We start from the raw sequence: 27,457 nt of genomic DNA on the forward strand, positions 1-27,457 counted from the left end.
ATCAATTTATAGCAGCAGGGAGATGAATACTAGTGTTACTACAGTTGACCAAGCAAGGGATGATGCAGGTCTGAATCAGTAATATGGTTACAGAGGGTTAGAAGTAAAGAATTAGGTTAGAATATGTTTAAGTGGTAACATCAGCAAGATTTCATAATCAATTATAGAGACGGAGGTAAGCACAGTTATGCTGGATAACTTGAAGGTTTCAGACTTGGCTTTCTAAGAGGACATGGTACAATTAGCTGGGATGAGAATACAGGAAGAGATATAGATTTGGCAGAAAAGATGATGCAATTAGTTCTGGATAGAGTAAGATTGACATGCCCACGGAACATCCACGTGAATGTCTAGAAGGAAGCTAGGGCTAGAAATGTTGGGAATCATCTGTATGGATTTGGTGGTTAAAAATATAAGGATATATGCGATCACCTAAGGTAATTCTCTGAATTGAGGGGGTGAATGGACCACAAATATATTCTTAACTAGGTCAAATGTATAAGGAATGGGCAGACAAAAGAAACTCACAAAGAGAAAAAGATGGAATATGGAGAGAAATAAAAACAGGACCCACCAAAGAGTTTTGAAGGTCAGGAGAGAGTAGAGATGCTGATCATGAACAAGAAGAGAAATGCTTGGTTTTCTGAGAAGAAAGCAAGATAAGTAGGGGCCCAAGTCCAGATGTGGATAAATTTGATATTGGGGTTGTAGGCTGGATGGCCCCAATTTTCTCCATGAAGTAGGGAGTAGTGAAGGTTATGAGGGACATGAGGGTTGAGTGGGTGGTTTGATGAGACCAGGGCAGGTGTGGTTTAGTCTCTATGTTAATAGGACAAAGAGGTAGCATGGTAAATCAAAGGTTGATGAACAGTCTTGAGATCAAGCTGCTGTTGTAAATCCTGACTTAGGGTGTCATTGCACCATTTCTGCAGCAGTGAACAGCAGCTGGCAGACAGGAGGGATGAAATCAAAACATGAGGCAGATCCAGCGCTGAGATCTGGCAGGCAAGGGGCACTAGAGAATGAGGTTACAAAGTAGTTGAAGCAGTTGGTCCAGGTTAGTAAGGAAGGAGTTTGAGGCCAGTGTGAATTTAGGAAAAAGCTAAGAAACCATGAAATAAAAGTATGAGACCAAAGAGAAGTTGTAATAGGCGTGAGGTTGTGAGAGAATTGGAATTTTAGATTGTGGTCAGAAAATCGAATAAGAGTTTAAGATCATTCTTAACTGGACATGCCCCCCCTGTAATGCCACACCCCTCTTCCCTTACCACACTCCACCCCCAGCTCCATTAGTGCCAGCCCAAATTCCTCTTTTTTTCTTCATGAAGTTGTATTCATCCTGTATCTCATGCTTCTGAAACCCAGCGAAATGAATTAGGCTCATCTGCTGAACTAATTCACGATAAGATATTGATGGCTGATGAATGCTTGATACGTTATCCATCCCAGAAAATACACTCCTGATGATAATGACTTAAAACAATGGGTCTAAACTAGGGAAGCAGCAGAGTCACCTGTCGTGCTACTTCAGTAATAAGTGCCCTCTGGTCTCCATCCTAAGAGATTCTGATTCAATTGCTCTGTCATGAGAACGAACGGCAGGGGGGCATCTGAATTTTTGCAAACACCTCCAGTAAAGAGATAGGTCAGTGGAAAAGCAACTGAGGAATAGATGAGCCTCCTTCTAGCTCTTCAAATTGGTAACTTCTTCTATATGTAATTAACTTTGGCAGTTACTCTTTCTGTCTCTCCATGAAGCTTTGCTATGCCCCATCTTCCAGTTTTGCATCCACCCCTCACCCAATTTGTAGTAACCTAGGCAACTTTGTCCTTTTCTTCTGGACACAATGAAACATGTGAACTAAGCAGAGCAAATCAAAGTCTTTTTCTGAGATTCAGAAATAGATTGGAAGCCATTGTTTACAGTGGTGTTGCTAATTGGTGTAAATCTCAGGTCACTGATGGCCATCTTCCCAGGTGTTGGTAGGACTCTGCCTACAGAATGAAACCAAGCAGAGGTAAGCAAAAATGATATTTGAGTCCCTATTCCTGCCACTGATTTTGGCTCCTGAAATTCTTCCTTCAATCCTGTGTGCTACCCAGTATCCTTCCCAGCTATGGGATCCAAAAATATCAATTTCAGCCACTTGCAACTGAAAAAGCCCTTATTGATTCATATATGGAAGGGAAATTCTTCCTAATATTTACATCAACTTGTCATTAATTTCTCTGGGTTCATCTGTATTAGGAGGAAAGACTCTTACAATTACATGACTTACACAAGAGCAGGATAGAGTAGTAGCCCCTCATTAATGTGACTGACCAACAAGAGGGAAATTAGGGAGAAGGTCTAGATTTGTAGAATGTATTTTATGAGAAGTATTATTATGTTCAAGAACAAAACCAACTGGAACTAGCATAAGAGTGCCCTGCGGACCTGTTTTTAATGAATGAATAGGAAGGCTGTGTGGCATTATAGTGAATCTAGAAACTTGCCTTTTTTTTTTTTAACATCTTTATTGGAGTATAATTGCTCTACAGTGGTGTGTTATTTCTGCTTTATAACAAAGTGAATCAGCCATAAATATACATATATCCTCATACCTCCTCCCTCTTACGTCTCCCTCCCACCCTCCCTATCCCACCCCTCTAGGTGGTCACAAAGCACCAAGCTGATCTCCCTGTGCTATGTGGCTGCTTCCCAATAGCTATCTGTTTTACATTTGGTAGTGTATATATGTCCATGCCACTCTCTCACTCCGTCCCAGCTTACCCTTCCTCCTCCCCGTGTCCTCAAGTCCATTCTCTATGTCTGCATCTTTATTCCTGTCCTGCCCCTAGGTTCTTCAGAACCTTTTTTTTTTTTTGAAACTTGCCTTCTTAATCTTGGTTTTGCCACTATCCAGAGACATGATCTTGGATAAACCTTCTGAACTCTCTATATTTAGTTTCAGCTGTAAAATAGAAATTATGTGATTCTAGATTTTTTTAAAATCAGCTTTAAATTATTAAACATAAATTATATAAACATTAAATAATTTTTAAATGTTTAAAGTTGCATAATAGTTTGGTTCCCATGAGAATGCTATCTCTTTTATCTTTTTATATTTTTTTTAATTTGCTAAGCAAACCTTCGTGATACACATACCATACACTTCAGCCTCGTTCCAGTCTGAATGTTCACAAATTAGGGTCTGAATCAGTGAGCCTGGGATGGACCCAGGCGAACAGGTGGGAGTAGCGCTGTCACAGGGGAAACTGGGAGAAATCTCTATCAACAGCCAAAAGCTGTAAACTCACCAATGCTTCTTATTCTTCCTTAGGGCAGAGCTATAGAGGAGATGCTCTGGATTTCCCTTTAAATTGTCCCCATGAGATAATTAAACACAGATCCTTTATTTCCTAGGAAGTCTCCCATATGGGTAAAAGATGTGAAAGATCAAGGCAACATATGTGAAAATGTGTCAAGTAAAAAAGAAAACTCGCATATTTGAACATCTTAAAAAATCAAGATAAAAAAGAGAGTGCCAAGGGAGTCATGAAAAGTTAGCTCTAGGCCAGAGACATGTTGCTTTTAATTTCTATACAGTAGAAGAAATTTTAGCGCATGAATCACATTTCATTAAAAGGTATACCTTTAAAGATTTATATTATCAAATTTGAATGGGGGAGACAGCAGAAGGTAGTTTAAACTGTGTGAGACATGCTGATTTAGCATTTATTCAGTAAACAGGATCGACTACTGGCTGCAAAATATATGTAGAACATCTCTTTAAACACAAATATGATGTAGATTTCAAAGGAATATGAAACAAAGGAGAGAAAAATAACCCCCCATTTTTTTATAGTCGCCCACCTTTTAAGACTATTCTCAGTCAAGGCTTATTTTGTGGCGTATGCCTAAGCAAATGTCTCTAAGCAAGTCACTTGAGGCATTAATACGTATGCAAGTAAAGGCATAAAACCTGAAAGTGAGAAATTCTCCTTTAACTTTTCTTTTTTTTTTTTGTTACTCTATATTTAAAAAGATTTTTTGTTGAAGTATAGCTGATTTACAATATTGTGTTAGTTTCAGGTGTACAGCACAGTGATTCAGATATATATATATATGTTCTTTTTCAGATTCTTTTCCATTGTACCCCATTTTTGGGAAAGAGCCCAGCATAGTAGCAGCAAAACTAGAGAAGGGTCAAGAAGTTTGGGGCATGGAGGATGGACCCCACTTGCTTGGGCACAGTGATAGTTGGGGTCAAATTCACAGGGAAGATTTGAAAGGAATCTTAAGTAAATACACTGACCTGAGAGAGGAAACCATCCCACCTGGAAGGGCCAGGGAGGTGAGAAAGAGAGGTGTCTCAGTGCCTCTCTGCACGATGTCCAAGCACACACATGCATGGACAGACAGCTCAAGCATCAGCGGACTGTCCTGCTTCCAAAACCTTAGTCAATTGTAAGCTTCCAGAACTTAAACCAAGCCTTAGAAAAGGGAGAGAAATTATGAGTTAATTGAGATTTAAATGAGAGCTGCCCTGGCAAAATGGGTGCTTAAAAAAAAAGCAAGTTAAAGAACAATAAAGACATATTTCTTGCACACTTGAGTTATGAACTGAAATTTATATTGTCCCACTTATTCCTCTGAATATTAATCACCTATTTCCTTGTTTGTCTGTCTAACTAGATTACAAGTGCCTTGACTAGAGCATAGGATCTGGCTAATAATTAGTGATTGATAAATTTATGGGAAAAGAATAAATAAATGAATACATGTTTCTGAACCAAAAATGAATCATCATTAAGAATCCTGAGAATTTCAGTCAGTTGGGGAGAGAGACAAGGATACAAGTCACTATGGAGCAGTGGGTTCTAGTGGAGACACATATATAGGGCAATGGGAACACCAGAGGGAACAAGTGAAATTCTTGCTAGGAATCCAGGAAGGCTTAATGGAGGAGATGACATTTGAGCTTAGATGTGAAGGTAGAAAACAGGTTTTGATAACCAATAGGATCTCACATCTGGCTTAGTTAATGAAATTGCCCAATTGTAATTTGGATAGACACCATCTCTGCTGAGGGTCAACGAGAAAAAAGACAAAGATGGCTGGAGGAGGGCACTGAGTGTGGATCCCAGGAAGAGGCATTTGGAAACTGCCTTACAAGATAGTGTGCATTTGACTGAGTATGAGTTGCTCTGTCTTCGTTCACCTTCTTATCACTACCTCCACTGGGTCATCTCTTTAAAACCTACATTTGTATCTGGGTGACAGTTCACAAACTGTGTTCCTGTGACCCTCCCATGTCATAAAATGTTGTAAAGTTAAAGGAGTAGGTTAGATACTCAGTTGCCAGAAGTATTTAGGCTAGTTTTGCCCGATTTTCTCTGCCATTGTCTTTTCCTACATAGTCAATTAAGCAACTACTACGTATGATTAGTGTGGAGTGAAGAATAAAAATTCTTACTCTTCTCAGGGTCTGTCTATCTGTCCTTTGGTTTCGCTCTTTCCTCTCTCTCCTTCCTGTCCTTCCTCCTGCCTTGGTCCCCCTTGCTTTGTGTGGCACCATGAAGCTTTCTACTAGCAAGCATGACTCCCAGCTCTGCTGGTCCAAAGAGAATGATCAGGCCCACCCAGCCCAGTGGTTCTCACACTTCAGTGTTCATCACATTCATCTGAGATTTTGTTTTTTTAAAGTAGATACTCATGGCTTCGTCTCAAGGCTTCATTGAATTCAAATACTCGGGGGTGGGACCCAGGCATTGGTATTTTTAAATGCTTCCCTAAGAGATTCTAAAGTACAATCAAGCTGAGAAGCACTGATCTAAACTTTCTCTTCATACCTTAATTCCTTCTGTAAAATGCAGTCATTGGTCTGAATGATATTTAAGAAAACTGTCAACTTCCCAGTGTATGACATCCCTTCCAAAGGCCCATATTGGTGGATCCCTGGGGGAAGATCTGGTCAGGACTGGGAGTTACAGAGGACGAGAGGGTGAAGCTCGTTGCCAGTAAGATGGGAAGGGAGGGAGGGGTGGATTCTGACAACTTTTCCATCCACCTTTAGGCTTGATATTTCTGATAGCAGAGAATTTTGTGTTTCTGTTCTGCTTTGTCTTCTGGGTTTGTTTTTTTTAATGGTTCCAACATATGCATTTTATTTTTGCTTTTTTTTTAAATTTTTATTTTATATTGGAGTGTAGTTGATTTAAAATGTGTTAATTTCAGATGTACAGCAAAGTGATTTAGTTATACATATACATATATCTATTCTTTTTCAGATTCTTTTCCCATATAGGTTATTACAGACTGTTGAGTAGAGTTCCCTGTGCTTTTGTTTTATTTTGTTTTTCTCAAGAAGGATAACCCACACTTCCTTTGATGAAAGTGCCTTTTAAGTCATATATTTGGACATCTGATATGACAAGCACTCTGGACCTTTTGCTTATTGTTTGTTTTGTCTTAATATAGAGTCTAGAACCAAACAGGCATTCTGTAGCACTTCCCAATCCCACCCCAATTCTGTGCATGTGAATATCTGGCAAGAATAAGATAGAAAATTCTTGAAGGCACTTATTCTGGACATTTTTAATAAGAGGATAAAGCCGCAGTGATTCTCAACGTTGCCAGATCAGCAGTACAGCTCAGTGACTCTACAGATCTATTCCCTTCCTGACCTAAGTACATGTTTTTTTGAAAACGGAGGGAAACACTTCAAAAGCCAAGGAGCTCAAACATCTGTGGCCTCCACTATTTGCAAGGGTTTCTGTGCCTGACACCCTTATCTAGAACCTACACATCAACACAGCTGTAATTAGTTTCACTTGTCAATGGGCATGAAGTTGGGGTTATCACAGACTCCGAGTAACTGTTCCATGTGGGGCTTTGCAGGTTTCAAGAAGCAACACGTCTTCTTAATCCAACTGTACTCTTCTTGAGTCAAAGCAGAAACACTAAGAAATCAAGTGAATCCATCGAAGAAAGCATTTTGGAAAAATTGACCCACTTACCAAAAAAGCCAGTCTTCCGTGTCCTTCTCCCTTTGCCAATAAACAGTACCAATTATTGGCAATAAACGGGAAGCCCACATAGTGGTAGTGTTATGTTTTACTCAGCATCTCATCTTGAATGCTCTACTTTCTGGGGGAGAATGTATTCACCTTCCTTTGCCTTATTGCGGCCACACCATTCAGGTTCTTCATGACGTCAGCTCAGTAAATCTGAGGTTTCCCAGTCATCACGCCTCATTATCTGTGATGAATCGGGCCTGACCCCTAATTTATTTGGGGAGAGAGCAGCAGTCGTGGGTGGAGATGGATGACAGAACTCCAACCACGACTCCCCCTAAGTTGTGTGGCCCCAAAGTGTGTCATTAAGCACTCTGATTTTAAATTTATTTAGTAAATCTAAAGGGCCACTGTGAGGATCGTGAGTGAGAGTCTCTGGATATGTTTTATCAACTTGAATATCCTACACACGTTTAAGGTACAGTTCTTATCTTTTTTCAGAAAAAATAAGAAATCTCCTTTTCTGAGGGCTTTTCACAATTTCTGATTAGTAACAACTTCTTTCAGTTGGCAGAAAGTACATGTTATGGACTAAATTTTGTCCCTCTAAAAGATAGTGAAGTGGTAACCCGCCGTACCTGTGGAAATAGGGTTTTTGTAGGTGATCATGTTAAGAGGAGGACATTAGGGTGAACCCTCATCCAAAAGGACTGTGTTCTTATAAAAGAGGGAAACTTAAACACAGAGACACGACATAAAGAGAGAAGACAACATGAAGACACAGGGAGCTGACAGCCGCCTACAAGCCAAGAAATGCCTGAGGCCACCAGAAGCTGGGGGGACACCAGGTGTTCCCTCTCAGTGCTCAGGAGAAACCAGCCTCACCGACACTTTGATCTCAGACTTCCAGCCTCCAGAACTGCGAGACAATAAACTTCTGTTGTTTGAGCTACTCTGTTTGTGGTATTTTGTTACGGCAGCCCCAGGAAACTAATGCGTTATTATTTCCGGAAGACTTGAAGTGCCCTGCAGCTGAAGTTCTAAGCGAGAATCTTTTCAGTCTCCGGCAGGGGTTGTATCTCAAGCAAAATAAGAACTGGAGGTCGTGACCTCAAACTTGCTGCCTTTGGATCAATGTTTCTGGGGTTTTAAAGCTCCCAGCTAAGGTTGAGAACCATTGGGAAAGTGTAGGTTCTGAAGTAAGCCATAAGTGAGCTGAAACCACTGCTCCAACATTTAATGGTTGTGCTACTTTGGGCTTGAATTTATTTCCTCATTTGTAAAACAAGATCAATAATACTACGTACTTCATAGTGTTTTCTGTGAACATTAAAAGAGATAAATGCATGTAAAATGTTTGTTCCATGTTGTTATCAAGAATAAAAATGTCCTTTGAACAGGGATCTACTGTATAGCACAGGGAACTATATTCAATATCTTGTAATAACCTATAATGGAAAAGAATCTGAAAAAGTATATATATATATATATATATAGATATATATATATATATACACAAACATATATACACATGTATATGTGTGTATATATATACATGTGTGTATATATATACATGTGTGTATATATACATTTATATATATATATACATAAAACTGAATAACTTTGCTGTACACCTGAAACTAACACAACATTATAAATAAACTATACTTCAATTAAAAAAAAATTCCTTCAGACTGTCTACTTAGGGATTTCTGGTCACGTTGGGTGTTTAGAAGAGGCAATATAAAGGACCCTAAGCTATCACATGACAAAAGCACACAGTTGGCCAATATTAAAACTTAGGTCTTTACGATGAGAAGTCTTCAATCACACCTTGTGACTCATCTGGGAGGGAAAAAAAATCCCTATAAAGGGTTGCTTCTTCTAAAAAGAAGTTATAGAGCAGAAACCCTTGAAATATTTCTGCATTTTTCAGTCTGCTATGACAAGTTTTCTATACTCTGTGATTCAACTCAAAGAATGGAAATCAAGTTAGCAGAAAACAAATGGCCTAACCTTATTTTCAAGAGGTCACAGGGAAGTAAGGAGAGGATTGGGGAAATACATTTCCGTACTGATCAGGGAGTCTGCCAGCTCACTTGAAAGGTGCTACAGGAATAAGAAGCATTCTACAATTAAGCAAAGTGAAATCATAAACATAGTGAATTTAACCCATCTACACCCTCTGCCCCTACAGGAAATATTTTCTACTCCTTTTGGTCTTTATTTGCCTGTAAGGATTATGTTATTAAAACACACACACACACACACACACACACACACACACACACACACACACACACACATTAAAAGAAAGGCTATAGAGTAATCTACCCCCACTTTCACAGCAAACTCGTCATCTCAGAAAACTATTTTCGAGTTTTCAAGTGAGTGATTTGTGACACCTATTTTGTAGAGAGAAAGCACGGACAAAACGGGGCAAGAAATACATTATGTGGATTGTGTTATAACTTTAACATGTGTTAAATATTCAGTTATAAAAAGTTCCCCCTTGCATTTGTAATTATAAACTGACATATTCATTTAAACACTGTCAACAAGAAGTCAGAATTCTCACTTTTTAATGCTTCAGTGGGAAGAAAGCCCTTAAGGTTTGATATCACACATTTGAAAAAAAAAATTCTCATTTTAAAGGTTATAGCAAGCCTTTCTTTGAAAATGAATTACACTATTACACTATTTCCTGGTCCAATGTCAGCCTAATAGCTAGGATACACTTGTTTTTATGCTATACTAATTTGAACAATTTTCATTTTCTCTTTTTATGTAATACTTTACAAAACACAACATGCTTCCAATAAAATAGAGGAATTAGAAAAAAGCAATGGCTGGTTAAAAATGAAATCCAGATCATTCTGTTTTCCCAATTTTCATAAAATTCAAGCTTTATAAACAAGACAAATGGTCAAACAAGCCTGTTTCCAAGAAGCCTCACCCTTTAAACATAAGATACCCAGACAGGGAGGTGTATAAAGATTACTGTGTGTGTGCAGCAGTGATTCTGTAATTAATTTGTTTTGAGCTTTGTGAAAAGCATTCTTTGTCCTTACATAAAGAGAGGGCTTTGTAGTTGTTGCCAGTTATTTTATCATAACCCTCAATCAGCTGAACCTGTTATATTCTTTTCTCCTAGATTGAGTACTGTACTTAGTGCTACATTCTTTTTGCTTTTTTTAACCCCCTTTTGTAAGGTGACTATCCAGAGAAGCATGTGCTGAGAGATGGCACGGCAGCGCTAACAAACCTTAGAGCTTTCTTTTCTGTTTTAAAAGCCATGCCTTTCCAAACAGTTATGGACTGTCATAATATTTGAAATAATAAGACACTTTGGCCAGTGAACTGCCAAAACTGAACCATCGATGGTCTCTACCACTAGATTAGAAAATTGCTTAACATTGCCTAACTGTAATTGAAAAGGATGGATATGATTTAAAGGAGAAAAGAAAAATGCAGTTGAAATTATGCCAAAAATGATTAGGGTAAGCTGCAAGAGAGTGAAAAATGAGACAAATTTTTAGACCCCTGTTTTTGAAAGAAGTTTCCAGCAGCTTACAAATAATGATTTAAAAAAAAAAGAAAGAAAAGGAAAGAAATAATGATTTCATAAATAAGGGCATTATCTATAACCATATAGATAGGTGGACATATTTAGACATACAAGATCAAAGACAAACTTCAAAATAGGACCCTTCATTTGTTTTTTTTAACTATATCTCCTAAAAGGATTACTAAAGGGATAAAATAACATGAGGAGGTCATAGTTTACTGATTATAAAAAAAAAAATACATGGCGAGAACTTAGAAAATAGAAAAGATATGAAGAAAATAAAATTAAAATGATTGAAATTATGCTAATAACTGTATTTTTGTGTATTTCTTTCCAGCTTTTGCATTCCTGTACATAAGTGGGATTGTTGGTAGTCACAAACCTGAAGCTTCTCAGTGTGTTTTGTCTGGTCCGCACAGTGTGTTATGAAACATACATGAAATCTTATACACTGTGTGTACGTATAATCTTAAGTCAAATGAAGTGCAAGAACTGACATTTGGGCCCCACTCTGCTATGGCAAGAATAGATTGGGTGGAACTCCTGCCCTCAGAGGGCTCCTCTCTCCTCCTAGCCACACTCCCCACTCTGAGTGCTCTTCCTTAATGTGATGCTGAATTTCCATCACCAGTAATTACACATCCTTACAGTAGAGATATATTTTTCTGTGCCTGGTCTTCAATAAGAGTGGGAAAAAAGAAAGATGGGCAATGGAGGAAGGAAAGATAATTGCAAAAGAAAAAGCTAGACCAAGTAGGCTGAATGTTTTTGGAAAATCTGGAGAAAGAAAGATTGTTGCATTTTCATAGGTGTCTTCTTTGCTAGCTTTACTCACTGTGATACCTCTGTGGACTTTTGGCAATTAAGTTTACAATCCCTGGTAGCAAAACAAAATATTGATAATACATGATAGACAACATGTTATGCCCTGCCTTTTTCTCTTATTTTATTTTGAAAGTCTTTCAAAGTTATTCCACCAAAATATGGTTTTAATGGCTTCATAATATACCATCTTATAGTTATAACATTGTATGCATATATATTTTAATGTACCTTAAATTGCTGGACATTTAGGTTGCCTCTAATAGTTTATTAATATAATTAGTACTGCAATGAATATCCTTCTACGTAAATCTTAAAAACAAAAACTTTTAGAAGTGAAATTTCTGAGTCAAATAGTAGGAATATTTTTAAAATTTTTGACACATAATTCCAAATTGCCTTCTGGACAACAATTTAAACATTCACTAGCCATATAGCTATATATAAGTGGGCCCTTTTAATTGTACCTTCTTTGGCCATTACATATAGTCATTTAAAGGTATTTACCAGTTTGATGGGTAAAGCACTGTATTTTATTTTAACTTACATTTCCTTGATTCTTTCAGAAATTTTATATGCATATTTTCATTTGAATTTCTTCTTTGGTACATTTTCTGTTTTTGGCATTTGCCCACATTTTTTTCTATCATTGTATCTACAGAGTTTTGCTCTGTTATAAATGCATATATGTTTCTTAACACATTTTTGACTGGAGATATATTACAGCCACAGGCGTTAGTTTCTGCAGAAACCCCCAGTCAATAATGTGTTAATTTGTCTTTCATATTCTAATGTTACGTATGATGTTTTTGATAAATGGATTTTTATGGACTCAAATGTAAAACTTTTCTTCATATTTTTTATAACTGCTTTTACTTAAAATTTTTCCCTTATAATTACTTAAAAACAGAGAAATTATCAAGACAAAGATTTGTCTCCCCTATATTTTCCTCTAATTTTCTGTGGTTTCACTTTTTATATCTAGTTCTTCAATCTGTCTGGTATTTATTTTGGTTTCTGATACAAATTGAGGGTCTAATATTTTTACCTCGATAGAGGTCCCACAGTGTTTTCAAAAGACATTAGTTCAGTAATTATTCCAGTCTCTCCGTTACGTTTTCACCATCATCTATTAGTTTTTCTATTCAAGGAATAATATAATACTGAGGGCCAAATTCTGTTCCAGTGATGCCTTTGTTAAATTTTGTGCCATTGTTTGTGCCATTCTATCGTTGTTGTCTAGATATGTTTTCTTTCCTTCCTACTTTTTCCCCTTTGGGAATATCTCCTTCATAATTGTACTTACATGCATGTAGGTTTTGATTTATACACAGCAAACAGTAATTCCCCTCTGGACTCTGGAAATGCTTGTATGGTTTTTGTTGCCTACACACTCAGAGACTTTTAATCCTTTTCTAAGCTCTTGTAGAGTATGTATAAATGATCCATAGATGAGGGTTAGAGCTGGGGTTATCTTCTCCGATAAAGGAGCAATTCAGGGTGGATGTTTACAAAGGAAAGTACAAAGGCAACTGAGTGGACATTAGTTATATTACTATAGTTATTTAGAAAGGACACTGAAAGAAGTGGTTTCTAAAGGGAGGTGAATGGATATTCAGTGAATCTTCAGTGATCTAAGAATAAAATGATGGTTTCCGCCTTCTGCCTTGATCTATAAATTAAATATGTTCATGGGAAAGCTTTATTTAAATCACAATGCTCATTAATTGTCCAGTTGAATTACATTTATGATTTGAAAAATGCTTTGCCCTTCTTTCTGATGGTCCATTAGAAGATGCCCCTTAGGTTTGGAATGAGAGGGTGACTGGAAAACCAGACCACTTAGTTTCAAATCTTGCCTCTGCCAGCTACTAACTACAGTCATCATTTACCCTCTCTGAGCTTTAGTTTCCTCATCTGTAAAACGAAGATAAAAATAGAGTTTGCCTCATAGGTTGTTACGAGGATTGAGTGACTTAATTTTTGTACATCCTTTAGAACAGTGGCTGGGACATAGTAAGTGCTATGCATTTATTAAATCAAGATTCTTTTCCATTTTCACTTCTAGGCCCTTCTACTTATAGCTATACCAACTGTTTAGTGATTTAAAACACTGCTCAAGCACACTAGGGGAAATTAACTACATTAGCAACCCTTCAAAATATTTTATAATCTAAATGATCTTTTGGGGAATACATTTGGATTTTCATATATTGAGATATCTTAAATTATAGCAAATCAACAGCGGTGTTTTGTTTTCCTTTTGCTATCGTAGAATAAAATAGGAACTAGAGGAAGCAAGTAAAGAGGTGTCACAAGCAAGGACTAATTTCCAAACTTGCCAGTCAACAAAGAATTATTTTCAATGAACTCGAGTCCCAGTTTTTAAAGCATGAGTGTAATTATAAATGATTTTTTAAATTTCTCATTAAATGGTGACTTTAAGAATGTTTGGCATCCGGTGGCTAAGTTAATTGATTTTAATTTTTTATGTTTTACTAGAATAGCTTATTTTTTAATTAATTAATTAATTACTTTTTGGCTGTATTGGGTCTTCGTTGCTGCGCGCGGGCTTTCTCTAGTTGTGGCGAGTGGGGGCTACTTTTCATTGCGGTGCACAGGCTTCTCATTGCAGTGGCTTCTCTTGTTGTGGAGTATGGGCTCTAGGCGTGTGGGCTTCAGTAGTTGTGGCTCGTGGGCTTAGTTGCTCCGCGGCATGTGGGATCTTCCTGGACCAGGGCTCGAACCTGTATCCCCTGCATTGGCAGGTGGATTCTTAACCACTGTGCCACCAGGGAAGTCCCGATTAGCTTATTTTTTATCTTTTCATCAACAGTATAAATGGACATAATTTCTATTTGCCTTAGATCATATATGGCTTGGTTCAATACAGGTCCTAAAACTATTCTTTCAGAGTCTGTAGAATTTGTTTCTTATTGTTGTTGAATACTTTTCACCAGTATTCCTCAGACTGTGAAAAGCAGACCAACGCAGGTCTGTGGCTTGTTTGTTTTTTAACAATTAGGAGTAAGAGTTTGGACATGCATAGCAATTTTACAGAGTAATTTTATATCTATTAATCCAATAATTTTTAAAATTGGGGTTTATACTTTGTATTATTTTGCTTTATTTTTTTCTAGTAGTTCAATTTTATTGTATTTTACAAAAATACTGGTCTACAACATATTGGAAATTAAAAAAGAAAAAGAAAGAAACATGGTGCTTCAGCATGGTAAAAAGCCTTACCTAGTAGACAAATGGGAAAATGCTTTGGCATGCTAATGGCTCATTTGATTGCCAAATAAACACTTTATACAATCAATCAATTATCCATCAGTATTTTTTGTAGTTACTACTTTGAATTAAATTAACAAGTTATTAAGTATTTAAATCTGTGTCTTCAAGTAAATTTGTTGCACACTTAATTCCACTTAGGTCTGCTGTTTTTAAGTTGGGGATAATATTGGGCAGCTTATCTTTTTCTCTGATCCCTAGGCGGAATTCCTGGTTAGGCAGTCCTTCATAAGCAGAAGTTGACATTGTTTCATTGACTGGAAACTTGACACTTGTGTTTGACTTCCCTCTAAAACTCAGTTTTCCCTCTTAAAAAGCAGTGAGGAGTCCTGTCTTGAAGCACACAAACACCAGAGTAATCTGAAATTGCCATTGAAAGAAAAAACAAAACCAAAAAAATGATAATAGGATCAACGTTGCAGGTTTTATTTCCTGGCCTGAGCTACAGGGACCGTCTGAACAATACATCTTTTTTCTGGGCATCCCTTTGTCCTGCTTGCTGGGAGCCGTGAGTGCTAACAAAGCAGACTGGAAATTAAAAGAAGGACATTACACAGCTTTAAAAATCACATCTTCTGTGGCAGTACAGGAGTTAAAGCTTGAATTTTTTTTTTTTTTTTTCCCACTTTATGGCCAAATTTGGCCTGTGATGCCTTTGAACGGCATGAAAAGCTGCTGGCTGGGTGTGAGTCTTCTCCCCTCTCTTCCTTTCTCACTTTTAAAATATGCCTGGCAGAGAGTCAGCCCTCCCCTCCCCCTGCTTTAATCCATTTTGCCCTCCTGTTCAGCTGACTAAGAAAGACTCCAAATGAGAAAAAGCATTACTTCCCAATTGTTAAGAGGGCTTTTACACCAGTAGAAAATATTCAGTACATATGTAGACCCTGAATAACACATTTGGTCTTTCCTTCTATTTAGCAGGTTTTGTAGCTCTCTCTTCAGAGACCCTTTAGAATTTTTTTAGTTTCCATAATAGCAATTTTTTTTTTAGTGTCCCATAATAGCAATTCTCCAATCATTGATGAGGCACCAAAACATATATCTTTGTTCATAGACTTTTCATTGTATCAGGTGTTGGGAGCTAAACACGAAAGCACTTGAAATTCCATTAAAGTTACATTCATTTCTTAAAAAAAAAGAAAACCCCACCATCTTTGGAAGTTGGTCTCTGTAGACCTTGCTAGTGTAAGGATATGTACAAGACACATTTTACGTAACCGAAGATTAATGGTTAACTGTTTCAGGTGCAGATTTTGTACAGTAGGAGCTGATGCTTGCTGGGTGCAAAAACAAGAGGACACAGCAACTGTGTTATCTGCCAAGTCACTCTGTATAAAATAAATATAATATAGAGATGCTCCCAAATTTTACAAAATGTCAGCTTTGGTGCTTCTGAACATATCAATGTTACCAACACTTAAAAATGCAGTCAACTTGCCAGTCTTGAGACAAGAAGGGTGCCTGGCACTTTCTAATTTCCAATGTTGGAAGATACAGGCATTCTTGCATCATATCACTGTTTGTTGAGAAAGCAACCTCAAATGGGGCTTTTTATGTTTGACTTATAACACATAAGACAGTAAAGATGCTTTAAGAACATTTCAGTAAATGCAATTTGATGCCTGGTTGTCAGGGAGGAAGAAAACTTTCCTCTACCCTTCTAGGTTCTTCTGGCTGGTCCAAGAATTAAATTAACGTGAAATAGATTAACAGGAGAAAATAGAATTTAATTCTGCATGTATGGGAATTACATGTACCCAAGAGGGTCAGAGACAGAAAGGTAAAATGAGGCTTATATGCCATCCTGAGCTAGGGAATGGGATGGGGCCTGGGGCTTCCAAGGACAGGAGGGCCATTCACAGGATGATAAGAAGAGCACATGTCTGGTAATTAGATGTTTGCCCTGCCATATAGATGAGGCCACTTAGATAAAATGTATCTCTGGTAATAATTATTTTTCTAGGAAAAATCCCCAATTTAAATTCTTCTAGGTAGTTGAAGGATGGGCAGTAGTGTCTCCTTAGCTTGTGGGGTCTTGATTGCCTTTAACTCAAAATAATCCACATCCTAGGGAGGACTGTTCTGAACCCCGACATAGCCAGTGACATCAGGGTGCCTTTACAGACCTCCATAAATGAAAAATAATCATCACCATGATGTTGCTCTTTTTATTTAAAAGTCAAATCGATAGCTACTGGGAAGCAGCTGCATAACACAGGGAGATCAGCTCAGTGCTTTGTGACCACCTAGAGGGGTGGGATAGGGAGTGTGGGAGGGAGGGAGGCACAAGAGGGAAGAGATATGGGGATATATGTATATGTACAGCTGATTCACTTTGTTATAAAGCAGAAACTAACACACCATTGTAAAGCAATTATACTCCAATAAAGATGTTAAAAAAAAAAAGTCAATCTAGCATACAGTTGCCAGATTTAGCAAGTAAAAAGGACTTATTTGCTAAATAAGTCCTAAACTGAAACAGGACTTAAAGTGTCAGTTCAGATAAAAAGCAAATAATTTTTTAGTATATGTATGTCCCATGCAATATTTGGAGGGGGCATACTTATACTAAAAATTTCATCCTTGTGTCTCAAATCCAACTTTAACAGAGAGTACGGCATTTATCTGGTGACCCCTGTCTATCATCATTGCTATGAAAACAATGCAAAGCTGGATCCAATTTCCAGGGTCAAGAACAAGAGCTAGAGTCTCTGAGTTCATTCCATCTGCCAACTTGAAAACTCTGGCACATCACCAAGACCATGGAAGCTTCTTCTACAGAAGTAGAATGTATTTTCCAATCAGTCATTTGAGTTTCTTAAAGGGAGAGAGAGCACCAACATCTGAATTATAGGGGTCCCAGAAGAAGAAGAGAAAAAGAAAGGGACTGAGAAAATATTTGAAGAGATTATAGTTGAAAACTTGCCTAATATGGGAAAGGAAATAGTTAAGTCCAGGAAGCACAGAGAGTCCCATACAGGATAAATCCAAGGAGAAACATGCCAAGACACATATTACTCAAACTATCAAAAATTAAATACAAACAAAAAATATTAAAAGCAGCAAGGGAAAAACAAAAAATAACATACAAGGGAATCCCCATAAGGTTAACAGCTGATCTTTCAGCAGAAACTCTGCAAGCCAGAAGGGAGTGGTAGGACATATTTAAAGTGATGGAAGGGAAAAATGTACAACCAAGATTACTCTACCCACCAAGGATCTCATTCAGATTTGATGGAAAATTAAAACCTTTACAGACAAGCAAAAGCTAAGAGAATTCAGCACCACCAAACCAACTTTACAACAAATGCTAAAGGAACTTCTCTAGGCAGGAAACACAAGAGAAGGAAAAGACCTACAATAACAAACCCAAAACAATTACGAAAATGGTAATAGGAACATACATATTGATAACTACCCTAAATGTAAATGCATTAAATGCTCCAACTGAAAGACACAGACTGGCTGAATGGATGCAAAAACAAGATCCGTACATATGCTGTCTACAAGAGACCCACTTCAGACCTAGGGACACATACAGACTGAAAGTGAGGGGATGGAAAAAGATATTCCATGCAAATGGAAATCAAAAGAAAGCTGGAGTAGCAATTCTCCTATCAGACAAAATAGACTTTAAAATAAAGACTATTACAAGAGACAAAGAAGGACACTACATAATGATCAAGGGACCAATCCAAGAAGAAGATATAACAATTATAAATATGTATGCACCCAACATAGGAGCACCTCCATACATAAGGCAAATGCTAACAGCCATAAAAGGGGAAATCAACAGTAACACAATCATAGTAGGGGACTTTAACACCCCACTTTCACCAATGGACAGATCATCCAAAATGAAAATAAATAAGGAAACACAAGCTTTAAATGATACATTAAACAAGATGGACTTAATTGATATTTATAGGACATTCCATCCAAAAACAGCAGATTACACTTTCTTCTCAAGTGCTCATGGAACATTCTCCAGGATAGATCATATCTTGGGTCACAAATTAAGCCTTGGTAAATTTAAGAAAATTGAAATCATATCAAGTATCTTTTCCAACCACAACGCTATGAGACTAGATATCAATTACAGGAAAAAATCTGTAAAAAATAAAAACACATGGAGGCTAAACAATACACTGCTTAATAACCAAGAGATCACTGAAGAAATCAAAGAGGAAATAAAAAATACGTAGAAACAAATGACAATGAAAACACGAAGACCCAAAACCTATGGGATGCAGCAAAAGCAGTTCTAAGAGGGAAGGTTATAGCAATACAATCCTACCTTAAGAAACAAGAAACATCTCAAATAAACAACCTAACCTTACACCTAAAACAATTAGAGAAAGAAGAACAAAAAAACCCCCAAAGTTAGCAGAAGGAAAGAAATCATAAAGATCAGATCAGAAATAAATGAAAAAGAAATGAAGGAAACAATAGCAAAGATCAATAAAACTAAAAGCTGGTTCTTTGAGAAGATAAACAAAATTGATAAACCACTAGCCAGACTCATCAAGAAAAAAAGGGAGAAGACTCAAATCAATAGAATTAGAAATGAAAAAGGAGAAGTAACAACTGACACTGAAGAAATACAAAGGATCATGAGAGATTACTACAAGTAACTCTATGCCAATAAAATGGACAACCTGGAAGAAATGGACAAATTCTTAGAAAAGCACAACCTTCTGAGACTGAACCAGGAAGAAATAGAAAATATAAACAGACCAATCACAAGCACTGAAATTGAAACTGTGATTAAAAATCTTCCAACAAACAAAAGTCCAGGATCAGATGGCCTCACAGGCGAATTCTGTCAAGCATTCAGAGAAGAGCTAACACCTATCCTTCTCAAACTCTTCCAAAATATAGCAGAGGGAGGAACACTCCCAAACTCATTCTACGAGACCACCATCACCCTGATACCAAAACCAGACAAAGATGTCACAGAGAAAGAGAACTACAGGCCAATATCACTGATGAACATAGATGCAAAAATCCTCAACAAAATACTAGCAAACAGAATCCAACAGCACCATAAAAGGATCAAACACCATGAGCAAGTGGGGTTTATCCCCGGAATGCAAGGATTCTTCAATATACGCAAATCAATCAGTGTGATACACCATATTAACAAATTGAAGAATAAAAACCATATGATCATCTCAATAGATGCAGAAAAAGCTTTTGACAAAATTCAATACCCATTTATGATAAAAACTTTCCAGAAAATAGGCATAGAGGGAACTTTTCTCAACTTAATAAAGGCCATATATGACAATCCCACAGCCCACATTGTCCTCAATGGTGAAAAACTGAAACCATTTCCACTAAGATCAGGAACAAGACAAGGTTGCCCACTCTCACCACTATTATTCAACATTGTTTTGGAAGTTTTAGCCACAGCAATCAGAGAAGAAAAAGAAATAAAAGGAATCCAAATTGCAAAAGAAGAAGTAAAGCTGTCGCTGTTTGCAGATGACATGATACTATACATAGCGAATCCTAAAGATGCTATCAGAAAAGTACTAGAGCTAATCAATGAATTTGGTAAAGTAGCAGGATACAAAATTAATGCACAGAAATCTCTTGCATTCCTATACACTAATGATGAAAAATCCGAAAGAGAAATTAAGGCAACACTCCCATTTACCATTGCAACAAAAAGAATAAAATACCTAGGAATAAACCTATCTAAGGAGACAAAGGACCTGTATGCAGAAAATTATGACACTGATGAAAGAAATTAAAGATGATACAAACAGATGGAGAGATATACCATGTTCTTGGATTGGAAGAATCAACGTTGTGAAAATGACTCTACTACCCAAAGCAATCTACAGATTCAGTGCAATCCCTATCAAACTACCACTGGCATTTTTCACAGAACGAGAACAAAAACTTGCACAATTTGTATGGAAACACAAAAGACCCCGAATAGCCAAAGCAATCTTGAGAAAGAAAAACGGAGCTGGAGGAATCAGGCTCCCTGACTTCAGACTACACTACAGAGCTACAGTACTCAAGACAGTATGGTACTGGCACAAAAACAGAAATATAGATCAATGGAACAGGATAGAAAGCCAAGAGATAAACCCACGCACATATGGTCACCTTATTTTTGATAAAGGAGGCAAGAATATACAATGGAGAAAACACAGCCTCTTCAATAAGTGGTCCTGGGAAAACTGGACAGCTACATGTAAAAGAATGAAATTAGAACACTCCCTAACACCATACACAAAAATAAACTCAAAATGGATTAAAGAGCTTAAATGTAAAGCCAGACACTATAAAACTCTTAGAGGAAAACATAGGCAGAACAGTCTATGACATAAATCACAGCAAGATCCTTTTTGATCCACCTCCTAGAGTAATGGAAATAAAAACAAAAATAAATGGGACCAAGTGAAACTTAAAAGCTTTTGCACAGCAAAGGAAACCATAAACAAGATGAAAAGACAACCCTTAGAAGGGGAGAAAATATTTGCAAATGGAGCAACTGACAAAGGATTAATCTCCAAAATTTACAAGCAGCTCATGCAGCTCAATAGCCAAAAAACAAACAACCCAATCCAAAAATGGGCAGAAGACCTAAATAAACATTTCTCCAAAGAAGATTTACAGATTGCCAACAAACACATGAAAGGAAGCTCAACATCAGTAATCATTAGAGATTTGCAAATCAAAACTACAATGAGGTATCACCTCACACCAGTCCGAATGGCCATCATCAAAAAAATCTACAAACAATAACTGCTGGAGAGGGTGTGGAGAAAAGGGAGCCTTCTTGCACTGTTGGTGGGAATGTAAATTGATACAGCCACTCTGGAGAACAGTATGGAGGTTCCTTAAAAAACTAAACATAGAACTACCGTATGACCCAGCAATCCCACTACTGGGCATATACCCTGAGAAAACCATAATTCAAAAAGAGTCATGTACCAAAATGTTCATTGCAGCTCTATTTACAATAGCCAGGACATGGAAGCAACCTAAGTGTTCATCGACAGATGAATGGATAAGGAAGATGTGGCCCATATATACAATGGAATATTACTTAGCCATAAAAAGAAATGAAAGTGCATTATTTGTAATGAGGTGGATGGACCTAGAGTCTGTCATACAGAGTGAAGTAAGTCAGAAAGAGAAAAACAAATACCGTATGCTAACACATATATATGGAACCTAAAAAAAAAAAATATGGTTCTGAAGAACATAGGGGCAGGATGGGAATAAAGGTGCAGACCTACTAGAGAATGGACTTGAGGACATGGGGAGGGGGAAGGGTAAGCTGGGACAAAGTGAGAGAGTGTCATGCACATATATATGCTACCAAATGTAAAATTGATAGCTTGTGGGAAGCAGCCGCATAGCACAGGGAGATCAGTTCCATGCTTTGTGACCACCTAGAAGGGTGGGATAGGGAGGGTGGGAGGGAGGGAGGTAGACGCAAGAGGGAAGAGATATGGGGATATATGTATATGTGTAGCTGATTCACTTTGTTATACAGCAGAAACTAACCCACCATTGTAAAGCAATTATACTCCAATAAAGATGTTAAAAAAAAAAAAAAAAAGGGAGAGAGAGACCTTACCCACTTGAGGAGAAGGAAAGAGCTGGCAAATAAGAAAAAGAAAAATCTGGAACAAGCAGGAGAAAGAATCTTTATCAGGAAGTAACAGAATTAGGACTGAGTAAGCTTGAAACAAGATTTTCTAAAATAAAAAAACAAACAAACAGGATAATTGGATTCCTAGGAATCAGAAATTAGAGACAAACATAGAATGAAAAAAGGACGTAAAATGTTATTTTTTTCCTTAGCAAGGTTGTGTTATTTTTGTTTGTTTTTTTGTTTTTGATTTTGTTTCTGTTTTTAATTCCTGACTATCAGGAAGTTAGACATTTTCTTGGGAGATGAATTTCCTGAGACATCATACCTGTCTTTCTGAAGCTCTGTTCAGTAGTTGGTCTAACTTCTGACTGATGGAGAATGCTTGTTTTCTTTCTTTGGCTACTTCACACCCAGGTGCTTCCTGTTTCTCTATAACATAAGATTTTCACCTTTGGCTTCAAGGTCATGGCCCTCAACCCGTGAAAAGTCACCCAGGATGCTATATGACTGGGGTAAATTTTACACTTGCTGACTCTCTATCAGCATTTCCTGCCTAGGTCTGGTGTGACATGCAGATTCTTTGGCTCCTGCTCTTGTCTCTTCACTGAGATTCTGTGGTTCAGTTTCTTCACAGGTGACTCTAATCACCATACTCATGGAAACCACAGGCTCATAAGGTTTGGGGCTGGAGGTTTTGTTTGTTTGGATGGAAGAGGTCCAAAGGGGGCATTGCTTTTTGTTTGGATTTGGATTTTGGTTTTAGTTTCTGTATGTGGGAAGAGGGAAGGATATCGCAGAAATTTTAGTTATATGAAAAGGAAAACTACGAGTCTTGTCCCTGGTAATAGTGGGACAATTTAAGAATGTTGCTTTATATGGATGACATTCTTTTTTAACACATAGGGACCATTCAGAAGAGCCAACCATTGAAGAGTCATTATAAGCAATAATAAAATAATTTCATTTTTTAAAGGCATCAGTTTATCAAAATATGAGGAAAAGAACCCACAATTAAATCTTGTAATTCATATAGTGACATGGAAGAAAATTATATTTGGGGGCAAAGTTTCTCAAAACTAAATTTAACCTTTGAGTTTTACATATAGAAAGTATATTGTTGCTTTTCCTGAGCTAAAGATGAATAGTTGGCCAAGTTTTGAACAGGGCAGTATCTTGTTTGTTCATTTTTACTGGTCTCCCTCATAGCTGAAAGTGAATGAATCTTTCTGATGGCCTTTTTCTTGGTAGGCAACGGATCCATTTGATGTAAAGCTGTTCAGAATCAGGAACAGAATGCTTAGGGGAGAGAGGAAAAGAAAATTCGCACTATATACAGCATGGAATTAATCTCCAGTGAATGTAAGAAAACACTTGTTCCTCAAAATTAAGAAAGTTAAGAGCAAAATCTTCAGCCTGTATTGGACTCAACACAGCCTTTCAAAGATTGTCTATCACCAAATACTTTCAGGAAGTGTATTTCAAAGCATGTCCTCCTGAATGCTAGGGTTTCCTAGGGGCACCTTAGAAGAGGAAGCAGGAGCCTCATGCAGTCTTATCCACCCCTAACCTGATCCCAACTCTAGTCCCACCCCAATACAGATGAACCCTATTTGTGTATTCCTCTCTGCTGGAGGAAAGGAGTGCCCTGTGTGGTTGATCACGTGGGGTCCAGTGGGCGTGGCTTCTGGGTACCACACCTCCCCCTGCTGAGGACTAGCCCTGTGAGCCCAAATTTGCATGCCCAAATGTCCTCACCTGCATTAACAAAACAGTGGTGCTTCTGGTAACTTACTTTGTAAACAACTTAGTCACAAGGGCTGAACAAGCTAACACACCTAAAGAAATTAGTCCCAGTAATAAACTTTCACTAGTATCTGTTTCTGCACTTGGACTTGGGACAAGGTTTCATCCAAAGGAAAGTTTCTACTGCCTTTAAAAAGTTTTTGGAAGGACTACTGCTTTAAAACATGATTTAATAATTGAGGAACATGCTTTTGTCCTTTTGTCCTTTGGCCAAAAGCCAAGTCCCTCCCCCTTTTCACCCATTAACCCTGAACTCCAAGGGTTAAGGATCCATTCCCCCTTCTTCTCCAGATCAGAATCTCAGCAGCAGAGCAGTGGGTTAATATATAAAAATGATATCATTGTAGTCACAGAAACTATTTCATTATAATCTTTTGTTTTTTCCTGCTAACTTTCTAAAGGGAAAAACAGCTTATTAATTATCTAAGCATTTGGAACTCTTTGCAGGTACACGTCCCACAAATGCTATTATTATCACCCACATTTGGTGAGGTACTTGGGGATTACAAGTGTCATGTAAATGTTTACACATTATTATACTGTGACCCAAGATCCACAGTGGGACAGCAAAGACAGCCCAGGAAGGAGCACGAAGCCCCAGAGAGGCAATGGTTTTTGGAAAAGGTATGAAATTCTCTTTGTTTAGCATAAGGAGAGTTGTACTTCTGAGGAGAGTCATTTACAGCCATTAGGGAAAGTATGTATGACTGTAAAAGAGACAGCTGAGGGTTTGCTGCATATTTTCAGACAGAAGGGGGTCCTTCAAGAAAAGGGTAACAGGGAAAGGATTTAAAATGCTGTGAGGGGCATTTCGAGTTGACTGGAAGAACTTCCTGACAGTAAAAGCAGCATGCTTCCAACAGCTGTCACCACATCTTTCCCTCTGGAGACTCTCAGGAAAGAAGAGATTCTTTTTCTTGGTAAGCTCAGCCTAAAGGCAAGAAATTGGAACCCATCCTCCTGGCTGACCATTTGAGGTAGTAAGGTCACTGCAGAACATTGAATGGCACTGTGTTCTCTTTAAATCTGGATTCTGCTTGTGGCGAATGTCTTGGTTGGTGCCGGTGTGTCCTTAACATCCCCTAACACTCACTCTCTACACTCTTTTCATCCAAGACAAAAAGATTTACAACCGGCCATGTGTCCAGGCACAACAATCATTGTTTTGTTAGACCAGGGAGGCTGATCTTCCATTTATGGTGATGGTCTTAAAATTACCTTCTAAAATAAGTGTAGGAAAAAGAGGAATTGGATATAAAGAGAGTAAAGGTCCTATCATGTTAAGCTCATGTGGCATGCAGGTGTGAGGAAAATCTGAATGACCTGGGAGGTCATGGAGACCCCTATGCCAGGTGATTTCAAGGTCTTCTAATGCCAGGATCCTGGGAGGACAGGGTGGGGAGGGGCTTCAGTAGTAGAGTCTTATTACCTAGAACCTCGGAAAGCATATGCTAGCATATGCTATGAGGCAGTGCTTACAAAAATAAGAAACCCATACAGTCACAAAAACCTACATCAGCACACAGACCAGTCTAGAGGAAAACATTTCTGCTCTGGATATTGTTTGCAACATCTGTGCACGGTTTCAGATGATTGTTGAAAGGATGTTCAGTTTTAAATAAAGGACAAAAGATATACAAGTTGAGGGAGAAAAGCCCACGCCCTTTTCTCTTAATGCTTGGAGAGATTCTACACTTCCCCCTCTTCATGTTCTTTTAAATCCCGAGAAAGAAAGAAAGGAGGGGGGAAAAATAGCAGTGTAACAAATTCCCTGCCAGAAAGCACACAGTAAATTCTAGCTTGTTAGCAGGCCAGTTCCAAATGATTTCTAAAAAACAAATCCTAAGAGTCATGTAGTTACAGCCTCTGAGGGAAGCTGTAAGCCCGACGCTGGTGTCCCAGAACCCAAGCCACCAAAAAAAAAAAAAAAAAACGGGAAAAAAGAAACCTAACCGGTCTTCTGACAGGAATATGAAAGCAAAATCTCACGAGGATGCCCCAGAGGAGGAGAAAGCTGCAGCTTGCAGTAATCTGTAAATGATTGCTGTTAAAGTCTGGAGGCTTCAGGCTTGATCTGTTTGTTCCAAAAGCAAGCCAAGGAGGACAGTGTTAATAAAGAGAGATTTAACTGAGAGCTGTGCTTGGAATAAAGTGGGCTACAAAAAGGTCAAATGTGATCAGTTGGAGCAGATTACAAGGGCTTTAAAAGGTGGTGTGGAGAAATGAGCCGGGGCTGGGGAGTAATCTAGCGCAAGATTGATTAGGCCGTGGGCGTGGAGAAAAGCCAGGACAAGTGCTTATCAATCCTAGAAGGAGGAAGAGCCGCGCGTGCAGGCGCCCGGTCGCTCCGGGCCTGAGCCGAGCAGCCGGCGGCCGCTTCCTTCCCCCGCATCCCCTCCCCGCGCCCCCTCCTCTCCGGACTGGATCTGCCTTCGGCCGCCCTTTAGACAATGGTCTCCTTAATCTCTGACTTGGATCCACTCAAAGACTGGAAAGTTTTAAGGTAGGCCTGCTTTTCTTTCTCTCTCGTCGCTGTTACCGTTCACGGCCAAGTGCTTCCCCCGCCCGCACCCCAATTACGGCGCGTGGGATGCTGCGTGCAGTGCCAGGGGTGGGTGGCAGGGACCGCCGGGTCTGCTTAGCGGGATGCGCCGTGGTGATGCGGAAACAACTTCCAGCGGATGTGGAAAGAGGGGCGGGAGAAGTCCTCAGTTTCACTCCCTCAGGGGAAGGCGGTGCATTTTAATGAGAGTTTGTCTTACTGAAATGATTACTCACATTGGCTGACTCAGGGAGCCAGTTATACTTATTATTGCGTTCCATGGGGCCCTGAATCCATCAGAGGGGATGTGGGAAACTTTCTGGGACTTCAGATAAAAAAGCGAACTTTCCAGAAGACTATTCCTTCCCCTCTTGTAAGAGGGTCTGTGGAAATGCGGTTTCCTCCTGTGACCTCTCCTTCCCACCCCCAGGCCTAATTTGGAAATGCTGGTCCTATAAAAACTCAGCTGACCTCGGAAGGGAATGAGTAGAGTTTCTGAAACAAGGTCGTTCTCTGAATGCTCCTGAAAAGGTGAACTCAGACCTCTTCATGATTCAGAGACCCAGAAAAATGAGAACTCAAGGACCTCAAAGTGGCGAAAGTTCATGCATTTCCTCCACTTGGGTCTAAGCTGACTCCTTCCATAGAGTTCACAATGCCTTCCTAGGTCTAACTTAACACTGAAGGGTATTTCCCAGCCAAAAGCACTTTGGGCAATTTTTAAAATACAAAAATGTTAAATGGAGGAGTTTTTATGAAAAGTGGTTTAACACAATGGCATGTTGTCCCAAATACCTACTCCCAA

General features: G+C 38.4%; 1 protein-coding gene across 3 annotated transcripts in view; it reads left to right on the forward strand.

Moving 5' to 3' along the window:
• The first annotated feature begins 22,138 nt into the window (after window positions 1-22,138).
• Window positions 22,139-27,457, forward strand: part of CELF2 (CUGBP Elav-like family member 2) — a 525,599-nt gene continuing 520,280 nt past the window's right edge. For 2 of the 3 annotated variants that reach the window (XM_082385485.1, XM_082385484.1), the window contains exon 1: window positions 22,139-26,613. In XM_082385485.1, the coding sequence (XP_082241611.1) occupies window positions 26,561-26,613 (53 nt within the window). In that variant the 5' untranslated portion in view covers window positions 22,139-26,560. The remainder of the gene's footprint in view (window positions 26,614-27,457) is intronic. The other variant, XM_082385487.1, reaches the window with a different exon arrangement.

The sequence above is a fragment of the Balaenoptera borealis genome (assembly GCF_965194805.1).
Source record: "Balaenoptera borealis genome assembly, chromosome: 3".
Taxonomy (NCBI): Eukaryota; Metazoa; Chordata; class Mammalia; order Artiodactyla; family Balaenopteridae; genus Balaenoptera; species Balaenoptera borealis.